The 10,553-nt window shown below is 46.2% G+C and overlaps 1 protein-coding gene across 23 annotated transcripts in view; it reads right to left on the bottom strand.

Annotated features, from left to right (window-relative positions):
- Nucleotides 1–1,829: 1,829 nt before the first annotated feature.
- Nucleotides 1,830–10,553, bottom strand: part of TCF7L2 (transcription factor 7 like 2) — a 197,061-nt gene continuing 188,337 nt past the window's right edge. For 9 of the 23 annotated variants that reach the window (XM_060125471.1, XM_060125475.1, XM_060125473.1 and 6 more), the window contains 2 exons: nucleotides 9,488–9,560; nucleotides 1,830–3,949 (listed from right to left, as the gene is read on the bottom strand). In XM_060125471.1, coding sequence (XP_059981454.1) covers nucleotides 3,544–3,949; nucleotides 9,488–9,560 — 479 coding nt within the window. In that variant the 3' untranslated portion in view covers nucleotides 1,830–3,543. Of the gene's footprint in view, nucleotides 3,950–8,796; nucleotides 8,870–9,487; nucleotides 9,561–10,553 lie in introns of all 23 variants that reach the window. The other 14 variants (XM_060125484.1, XM_060125485.1, XM_060125486.1 and 11 more) reach the window with 4 other exon arrangements.

Raw genomic sequence — 10,553 nt, 5'->3', positions numbered from 1 at the left:
TGCCAGGCACTGAAACAGAACCCTAGTATAAAACAGAGATCACCAGAGCCACAATCCTGCTCTCCTGGGGGGTTCCCTAGAGCAATGGGTCTAAACTGGGTGTTATTTTGCCCCCTAGGGGGCATCTGGCAACGTCTGGAGACATTTCTGGTTGTCATGACTGGTGGGAAGGGGGTGCTTCTGGCATCTCGTGGGTAGAGACCAGGGATGCTAACACCCTACAATGCATAGGACAGTCCCCCACAGCAAAGAATGATCCAGTCCCAAAGGTCCACAGAACCGAGCGGTGTTATTAGTGGCCTAACAAGGCCACCCCCATTGACACGACGGCGGATGAGAATGTTAATGACAGGGAAAGACAGGAAGCTGAAAGATCACAGACACCATCACTATCATCTACGTGGAGACCGGAAGGTTGAGGAATGAGGCTGCAGGAGCAGAGCAGACCTTCCAGGCAGAGGGCAACTGCATCTTTGAAAGCAGAAGGGCAAAAATGCTTTTAGGGGAAAGCGAGTGTGTGCTGCAGAGGGGGTTGGAACAAACAAGGAAGCCATCCAAAGGATCATCCCATCACTCCATGTGGGAGAAGGACCATCTTTACTACGCAAGGAGGCATAACTTGGTATCAAGAGCATGGGTTTGGAGTCAGGGCTGAATTTAAATCCCAGCTCCACCACCCTACAGGCTGTGTGGTTTTGGACAAGACACACACTCCGAGTTCCCAAACCCAGTTTTAGAAAATAAAGCAGAGAGTGGAGGGGGAGGATAACATCTACCTCAGGGGGTAGGCGTTAGGATGAAATGAGAAAATGCCCATCAGTGGCTTAGCACACTGCCACAAAGAACAGATATTGTCATTTGTGTTTTCAAAGGTCACTCTGGTCCCAGCGTGCAAAATAAAATGGGGAAGGACAACCAGAATCACTCCTTCCCGGGAATACAAAGCAAATGAAAACAAAATATCAAGATTTTACAGAACAAAAATCACCTTGAGCAAAGCAGAGCTTCCAAGAAAAGTCCTTAAGGACAACACCGTGTAACCGTATGTAACAAGGGCAGTGACACAGACAGCTTCCGTGCCCAATGAAATCACGTCCTTTGCAGGTGAGGCTGTCCAGATATGTGGAACCACGTATGCATCCATCCATCCATCCATCCGTCCGTCCTAGACAGCGTGAGGAATGAATGCAGTGGAAACCTTAGGAAGATCTTTACTGTGGCCCTGGTTGACGATGGGGATGAACGCGCACCCCGGCCAGGGGAGAGCCCTGAACTTGAGACTCAGGGATGGCAAGAGTCCTCCACGCAAACTTGTAATGGAAGCACCTTGATCCAATTTTCTAAAAACCTTCTTGCTTAACAACTGCTCACCCTGGCATCGCTCCCTGCATGTAAATTCTTAGAAAGAAATAAGGATACTTTCACATCAATGATCCTTGAAATGGCAATGATGTGGTTTCTTAAATCCCCTCCTGGCGAACTAAGTCTCATGAACTGGAATGAAATCATTTCTGCTTGATACTCTGAGAGGGCCGACTGAGATACATCCGAGTGACAGTCTTACAGCCAGAAGAGTGATATTTGCTTTCAGAAATGAACTAACCAGGTACATAAAGTGTGGCAAACGGACATTAAGAATGGGGGCGGGGGGCAGGTGGAAAGCAACCCCTCATAAGAGTTCAAGGCCCCTTTCTGGTATCCAAGTCACCACCCACCACCCATACCAACCACGGGGTCTCAAGTTCCAGCTTGGAACACGTTTCTCTTGGTTAAGGCGGATCCAGCTTCCCCAGAAATAAAAGCCAAACTACAGAAACAAGTGACCAGCCTTTATCTGCACTAAGTTGCTTTTATTAATCCAGAACGGCATGCTACAGATACTGTACAGCATGAACATTTATTCATTACAAAAATGGCTTCCAAACCATTAAAAATGAAATTGGAATAAGAGCATAAAACGGAACAGTAACATCACAACTGTTAGGAAACATTCAAAGTATTCACAAAAAATGTTATAGTTAGCATTTTAATAAACCAGAGAAAAATCGGAGACAGTTTTACAATCGCTTCATGTCAACTACAATGGCACTGAATGAACAGGTTTCAGCTTTATACAGCATTTTGTAACATCAACATGCCTAGGTTTTTTTTATTTTTAAAGTTTGCTACCTACTTGTATGTCATACGTGTACATAAAAGCGGCAGCTGGTTTTTCCTTTAAGAGTAATCTAATATACAGAATTTTTGGCCCTTAAGGGTTTATACCTCTTCATTTAAAATGCTTTCTGGACAATCTGCTACCAAACACATCTTGTTATAGGTGACATTAAAACTACATACAAATCTACCTATGTAACATCACAGCAAAACATGATGAACAAAAATTACAGCATCAAAAAGAGAGAGAAAGCTAAAGTCACTGAGAATTTTGGCACATAAAGTTTTGCACACGGTCAGTCCATGTCCTCAGGGTGCAGGGCGCTCGCCTGCGAGTTCACAGGGGAAACGGGACAATTTCCACTGTTGCTCGTACAGCGTCGCTAAAATTCCCTCACTAATTTTCAAGTCTTGTTTTACATAATGGCTTTTAAAGCAACTTTTGTTAATGCTACTGATCCTTTAATGCAACTATTAATGTCCATTTGGCGGCATCTGGGTTTCATACGGCAAAAAAAAAAAAAAAAAAAGTCCAAAAGGGAAACAAAAAATATATATATACACATTTTATATATAAACTTAAAAACCTTGTACAAATGAGTTGTTATATATAAGATGCTTATGCTAAGGGGAAAAAAACTTTATACAGTTTCAAGAAAAAGGAAAACATATTTTAAAAGGGACAACGTACAGGTTTGACAAGCAACCTCTAAAGCAATAAATACTACTGGTCCAACAGCGTTGTGATTCCATTAATTGTTGAATAGCATCCCCCTCCCCCCAAAAGAACAACACCATGGAACAAGGTATATTAACACATTTTAACCCTTTGTTTCTGTACATTTAAACAATAACAAGTAACATCACAATAAAAGTTGTTTCACACAGGAAAAAAAAAAAGGTAAATGGCACTGCATTCATTGTGCCCTTATGGTTTAAAAACCAGATGGAAAATGATTGGTTCGCAAGCTCGTATTTAATACAAATAATACAGAACCAACTCCTTTTGGAGGGCTGCTTCAAAATTGCTTCTTTTTTTTCCTTTTTGTTTTTTAATCAGTCTTTTAAAACTAAGCTATCCGAACTACATAACAGTTATGTATATATATATATTTTTTAAACGCTACAAAGACTTTAAACAGCTGTTGATAAAAATTTTGGTAGAATCATGAGGTTCTTCTCTCATCTACATATTTAAAAGGAGAAATTGAAATAAGAATGGGTCAAATATTGACCAATGAACTCGATAAACATTAACTAATGTAGCCACGTGGCACAAACGGAAAAGAGGACAAAACAAAAACCTGGCAGAAGGGGGCGCGGGAAATAAAGAAAAGCAGAACGCAACACTCCACAAAAGAGCAACCGGAGCTGAGGAAGGTAAAGCTATTCTAAAGACTTGGTGACGAGGGAGAGCGGCTGCGGCTGCGTCCCGGCCAGAGAGCCGTGGGAATGTAAGGAAGATGTCGACGGCTGCGCCAGGGATGAGGGAGGGATGGCGGGAGGCAGGTCCAGGGCCCCGTTGGCACAGAGGGCGGGGGCCTTGCCGTGGGCGGCCTCGGCAAGCAGAAGGGCGGGCGGCGGAGGCATCATGGGCAGGTGGGCCAGGGGATCGGGCTTCAGGGACAGCGAGAGAGGCTGGGTCTGCTCAGTCTGTGACTTGGCGTCTTGGGGAGGGGAGCCTAGCAGGTTGGGGGAGGAAGGAGGCGAGTCTAGTAAGCTTCCATCTGAAGAGGGTGGACTGAGGCAGCTGCCTTCACCTTGTATGTAGCGAACGCACTTTTTTTTTCTCCTAGAAACAGGGGAAGAGAGTTATCTGTGAATAAAGGGCAAAGATGCCGCGGGAGAGAGTTCTCTAATGCTCAGAGCCGAGGTGACGTCACCTAGCGGATGCCCTGCGGAGGCACACCCAGCGGCCAGGGGACGATTACAGTCACGCTGGGGTGCCGCGCTCACTGAGCTAAGCCTGCTCCAGCAAACCAAGCATGTCAGACCACAGAACTCCCTACCTAGCTGCTTCCCCTGCCCCCACTAAATACCCAGCGCCCCACCCGTGCCCAAATATAAGCCAGCAAGCGAAAGGGTACCACCTGTAGGCGGCGGCACAGATTTGCCAGAAGGTGGCTAGGTGCAAACTGAGATGAACTCAAAAGTTTGTTATTGCTCTTTTGGCTTAGACACGCCCTCACTCCCCATCATAACCACCCTCCTCCATTTCCACCACTACCATCCCTACCCCGCCAATGGAGTGTGTGTGAGTGTGAGTGTGAGTGTGTGTGTGTGAGAGAGAAAGAAAAAGACAGAGCTCCCACCCCAGGCGCCTCGTATCAATCTGAAACTCTCAAAATGCTGACTGTTGAGCCCACAGAGCTGAAGGCAGTGCTAGCAAGAGGCTTAAAGGTTTTAACCCGTCACCATCACCACCATTACCACCATCACCACCACCATCACCACCACCACCACCACCACCACCACCACCACCAGAGGCTGCTGGCGCCCAGAGAGTTTTTGGGCTTGTCTGTTAAGAACCACACCAAATCAAGAGAGGTCAGAATCGGGGTGGGGTTGGGGGGGGAGGGGTGGGGGAACGAAAAGAAAACCAAATAAACTCAAAAAGAAAACAAAAACAAAAAATAAAAAACCAAAACAAAAAAACCACCAAAAAACAGGTAGAAGAGGATAAACAAAGGTGGGGGAGGGGGAAGAATAAGAAAAACAGAAAATGATCCAAAGGAACGAGAATAACTGGTTGTATGGCCTGCAGGTTGTGGATTAAATTATGATTCAAACTTGATTTTTTTTTTTTTAAGATTTGGGGTCTTCCCCTCCCCCACCCCATAGTGAGAAGGCTAGAAGGAGAGACAGTGAGGATGGGACGGAGGGGCATCCTGCCCTGGTCCACATGCCGGGGCCAGTGAATGGAGGGTACAGCCTGTCACAAGGAAGTGATGACAAAGAAGAAGTACCAGGGAATCACAGCATGGACCTTGTTGAATGGGGGTCGTCAGGATTAGGGTTTAAACCAGAAAGACTAATTTTGCCCTGCACCAAAACGAGAATCTCCCCTCTCCATTTCCTGTTTATGTAAGAAATAGGAATGAGAATTTCAGAGCCTCTCTTGCTTATCATCTAAAGTTGGGGACATCCATTCAAGACATTAAGCGTGTGACCTCAAAGCTTCTCCTATTATTCATCCCAGTCTGATGGGATAATATTTGGTAGGAAGAGTGATCCTGGCGATCAACCCCACACGTGCTATAAAAGTAATGCAGATACAGGGAATGTGCTGATCTAAGGAGAATACAGTCAGAACTACAGCTGATAACGCTCTGTCTGTAAGCGCCGGCTGGCTTCCGGTCATGGGAAAGCAACTAAGATGCTGCCTGGTTGAAGGCAACCACTGTCAGATGTCACTGGCCTTTGAAAGGAAGTGGGTGTAATGAGTTCCTCCTTGGTTCTGTGCCCCAGAGCTGTCTGATGATGCCCCTCGGTGCGTGGGCTGTGGACTCCGCAAGATGGCAGGAGGGGGTGTGTGTGAAAGGGCACATGCTCAGCCCTTCCTGACTCCCAGAGGCCAAGACCCACTGGACTGGTGGCCTCAGGGTCTATCCATCCCTGCTCTGGGTCCAAAGGAACTCTAGGAAAGCAAGGGCAGCGCCCCCCTTCACCTTCAATTTGACAAGGTTCCTTTTTCTCCTCTGGGATAGACTGAAATAGACTGTGGGTTCTGCTCCCGTCCCAGAAACTCAAGACAAATAATTAAGCCTCTCAGAGTTTTAAACCACCTTAGCCTGCAGATCAAAACATGCTCAAAAAACTATGTCCATGCATTTTAAAAACGGGAGAAGAAAGGGGGTGGGGTGGGGGGCATAAGCAAAACTGAGAAAGCAACAGGGACAAATGGGAGAGAGGACAGGGACAAATGAGAGAAAGAGGGGGAAAAAATAACAGGAAACAAGGGAATGACATCCAGCAGCGTTCCATGCTATATTAGGGCAGAGTGAAAAAGATGGGAAAAGCAACTTGGTGGGCTCAAAACAGAATCTTGTTAAAATGTCCTCAAATGTCAAATAAAATTAGAAACCCTGCGCAGGGAGTGAGGAGCCCTGATTGGCTAGGAGCGTTTCTGGTGCGCCCCTCCCCCCTCCTGCCCTCCTCATGATAGGAAGTTTCCGTGGTCGTGGGGATGAGTGGGGGCATCTGAACACGGGACACGAAGACTATGTTGACAGGGCGACCGCTCCTTCTAAGAGGTGGCGGAGCAGACGGCAGTGGAACACGTCCATTTCGGACAGGCCAGAAAATGCCTCGTTTTGCAACTTCTTTTTTTTTTAAGCACTTACTGATTTAGCATCAAGCTAGATCCTGGCAAAGTCAAGAAGAAACATTGAGGAAAAAAGGGACAAACCCCATTCTCTTACCCTCCCCCACCTACGCTCCTTCTCCCAGCAAGGGGTGGCCCCTTAAAAATCCATTTTTAGCTTCTTATGGATTCACTCTGAAAGGAAAGTAAGAGCTCTTCCTGACCCTATTTTGGAATTAGGCACTTAAAGGAGCAGAAACGCATGTGCTAAAGCTTTCAGAGTACGAAACGATATCCCCAACAGAGGAAGAAGGGCCACCACGGAAGGTCTAAGGGCGCTGAGGCGGGAAAGAGGAAGGATGGTGCTAAGGAGAGAGGAAGGACCTCTGAGCACCTGCGCTGCCACACTGACAGCTGCCCCCCCGCCCCGCCCCCAAGCTGCACTGTAGAGAACCATGTTGATGAAGCAGCTCCGAAGGCTTGGGGTGGTTTGTTTTTGTTCTGTGAAAATGTCATGAAAATTCTCGTTTCTGAAGAAGATTCCACACTCCGCTTTAAGCAAGGTGCAGCTGGGTGTGAGAAAGGACTGTCTGTCTGGTCAATGTTGGTCATGATTAACTTTCATCCCCCAAAGTGCCAAGTCTAACTTGCAGTTACCTGCTTCCAAAGCAGAAAAAGGGACTCGTAAGCCACCACTCGCCTCCCACAAAATAAAATACACAAACCAGGCAACAAAGCACATTGCGAGGGGCGCATGATGGTGTCGGCCATGTGTTTCTACAGAGCGTGAGAAACCCTCCCTTAGGAGTGGGCATTGCAATCAGCTAACCCTTCACCGCGGCAGGCGTCTCAGAGCAGGATTCCGTAGCTAATTAACTTCCCACTCAGCGCAAAGAAAAATCTGACACAAATTCACCGCCTAGATAGGGTCGGCAGAGTTCCCATCTTCCAGGCCAGCCCTAATGAAATGCCTAACACCCTCCACCAACTGCATCGTGAAACTTTTCTGTTGCACAGACAAGACCCCGGGACTGCGTGGCAAGGCCACCTGTCACCTCCGTGGGCACGGTCAACTCATAGAATGGGGGGGGTCCCTCTCTTGCTGGACATGCACCCAAGGCCCCCCGGTCCTCCATCAATGGGCATGAGGGTCGCCTGTGGAGGGCAGCCTCTGTCAAGACAGACTCTCGGGCCCTCTCTCCCCTCAACGCTTGCTCAACGCGAAGCACTTCGCCCATGTCTCGTCAGGCGTCAGGGGAGGGGAAGAGACACAGGAGACTGGTGGGCATGCACGTAATGGAATGGACATCTGAGCTAACGTCTAAACACGGAACACATGGCAGGGCGTGGAGGAGAGGGACACGTGACAAGGGAGGCACTACAGACAGGGGAGCGTGTTTGGGTGTTGAGATACCTACCATCATAATATTCCAAATTCAAAGACTGCTTGTATCAGAACAAAGAAACAACAAATTTAACCAAAGGTGGTCATTAAAGGAAAGGAAATGAGACAGGAACTAGTTGGTATCCCTCCACCAAGAAGGAAGTACCTACACCTTCACCTTCCCTGAAATTACAAGTTGGATGGAACCTGCAGGTGGAACATAGGCGTTTAATTTGGACTCTCCTGATTCACTTTGGAACCAGTGCTCTCTCTGTCTCTCTAAATACATGTACAGATATATATTTTTCATTCTGCAGGCTACCAGCACTGCAGTACGTGACTGCACGACTCACTGCTTGCAGCCCTGCAGCTGGTGCATGCCGTTCAATGCCACGCTTCTTTTCAGCACTGTAAAACAATGTCAGCTAACCAAGCTCCTCTGTCCAGAGACGTGGTTTTGAAACAGAAAACAAACAAAAAAACAAAACGAAACCAAAAAAAGCCTGCCCCAGAGCCCTTCTCCAAGTGCCTGGACTCCAAGTGCATGGGAATGCTACTGCTGCCAATTTGAGCTCATTGAAACCTCGGGACATGGTGGCGCTCTCTCTGTCCTGCAGACATGCCACGGAAGCACTGACAGGGCCGGGCCAGTTCCAGAATGCTGGCTTTCAAAGCAAAAGGATAAGTGCCCGTCCTGGTCTGTGAGGGCTGTGGTCTAGGTCCTACCACCAGGGATATGTTATTTGTAAGAGCAGGGGAAAGAGAGAAAGAGAAAAGTAGGGAGAGGACACGGCATAAAATTAGCAAGGAAATTTTGAAGAATGAGGATCATTAGTCATTGATACCAGCGGGGAAGTAGATAGGAATGAGGTCAAAATATATTGACACACTAAGGTACCAGAAGGACAGAATGCTTTGATTTTTCCCAAAGGCCTCGCAGTAGGGAATATACCTGCACGGTTTGCACCATAAAGTCTGTCGGTCAAGCCCGAACAGTGCCCGACACTTCTTTGGAGTATTTGCATCTGTTAGCATAAGGTAAACACAAAAAATACAACACAATGGTGGGTCGTGCTCAGTTGGATGTGAAATCTCAGCTACAGCTGACTTGTCTTCGCTATCATCTCGGTTCTATTTGACTGTCTTCCCTCACCAAGGACATGAAAGGAAAGGACTTCTATGCATCAAAAGAAAAAAAATAAAATAAAACGATAAAACACAAAGAAAAAAACAACAACCAGAAACCAAAAAACAACAAGGAAAAAATAAAAACAGAGAGAGAAGAGGAGGGGAAAAGGTGACGTTATTTGCTTCTACCTAGGCCAGGCTTACGATGGATGTCACTGAGCCCCCATCCTGGGCTGTCGGGAGGAAGGGGCTGGCAGGCAACATTCCCTGGGAGGGGGCGCGCTGGGGTTTGCTGTCGCTGACCCGAGGAGGCACGAATGATGCTGTTTTACAGTGGCATTTTGGCTAGCAGCAGCGAGGAGGACAAGCACGTCCCTCACAGAGCAGTGTCCCGCGCCCTCCTGTCTCCTAAGATCCACACACAGAGCTACAAAGCAACAGGCCAGAGAAGGGGGGAAAGGACCAAATAGACCAGCTGCAAACCAGCACAGCGAATCTGGGAAATCTATACACACCTGCAAGGGCCGCACCAGTTATTCTGTTGATCAAGGCCAAAGCGCGCTCGGCATTTCTTAGGAGCGCTCAGGTCTGAATGAGTTCAAGAGAGAAGCGAGCGGAAGAGGAGGACATGGGAGAGAGGGAGAGGGAGAGGGAGAGGAGAGAAGAGGAAGAGAGAGAGAGAGAGAGAGAGAGAGAGAGGGAGGGAGGGAGGGAGAGGGAGGGAAGGAGAGAGGAGGGGGGAAGAGAAAGATACAAATAAGAAAAAAATAAAAATAAAAAAGGGAATAAATCAATGACCTGGTTACTAATTACATAATATTGACTTTCGTTTTTAACTTTCTTTAATTAAAAAAAAAGGTAAAAAAATCACATTCTTATTCAACTTGTGAAATTAGCTGTTGCAAATAAAGCTGCAGTATCCCTTCTTTAAGGACTGTCTCTCCGATTTGGTTTGAACTGATAAAGGGAAGTTAGATACTGAAGAACTAAGTTTTAAATGTTTTTCCTCTTTTGGTTCTGCTTTTTGGTTTTTTTTCTCTCTCTCTCTCTCAATTTGTTTTTCTTAAAGAAGAAAATAAAGCAAAGGAGGGAATTAAGTTTGTCACATGCTTTTTTCTTCTCAGAGTACAACAGTTTAAAAAAGAAAAAAAAAACTACAAATAAAAACAGAACAAAACGAAACAAAACAGAAAGAAATAAAGAAAGAAAGGGGTTGTGGTACTGGGATATTGCAGCTTTTGGAATGTTCGTATTTTCTTTTTGTAAATCTATTTTCATTAATATTAAGAGAGGAACAGATAAAGGTCAACAGGCTGTGTGAATGAGCTGTTAAGAGTTAGTTGGAAGCTCACAGCAGCATTTAAGCAGGTACAGTCAGTGAAATGCTAGTGGATTTGCAAGTTATGAGCAGAAAAGCAAAAGGAAGGAAAGAAAACTAAAATAAAAAAAAGCAAAGGAAAAAATAATCATACTGCGGATGCATGCTTGCGTGAGAAAACTTAGTGGGAGCGATGAAAAAATGCCATTAGATTAAGGAGGTTTATTACTGAATTCCTTCCATTTTGTTGTTGTTGTTGGTTT

This window comes from Lagenorhynchus albirostris, chromosome 16, assembly GCF_949774975.1.
Source record: "Lagenorhynchus albirostris chromosome 16, mLagAlb1.1, whole genome shotgun sequence".
Lineage (NCBI taxonomy): Eukaryota > Metazoa > Chordata > Mammalia > Artiodactyla > Delphinidae > Lagenorhynchus > Lagenorhynchus albirostris.
Note: the sequence above shows the minus strand (reverse complement) of the source record. Positions and strands in the feature narration are given on the sequence as shown.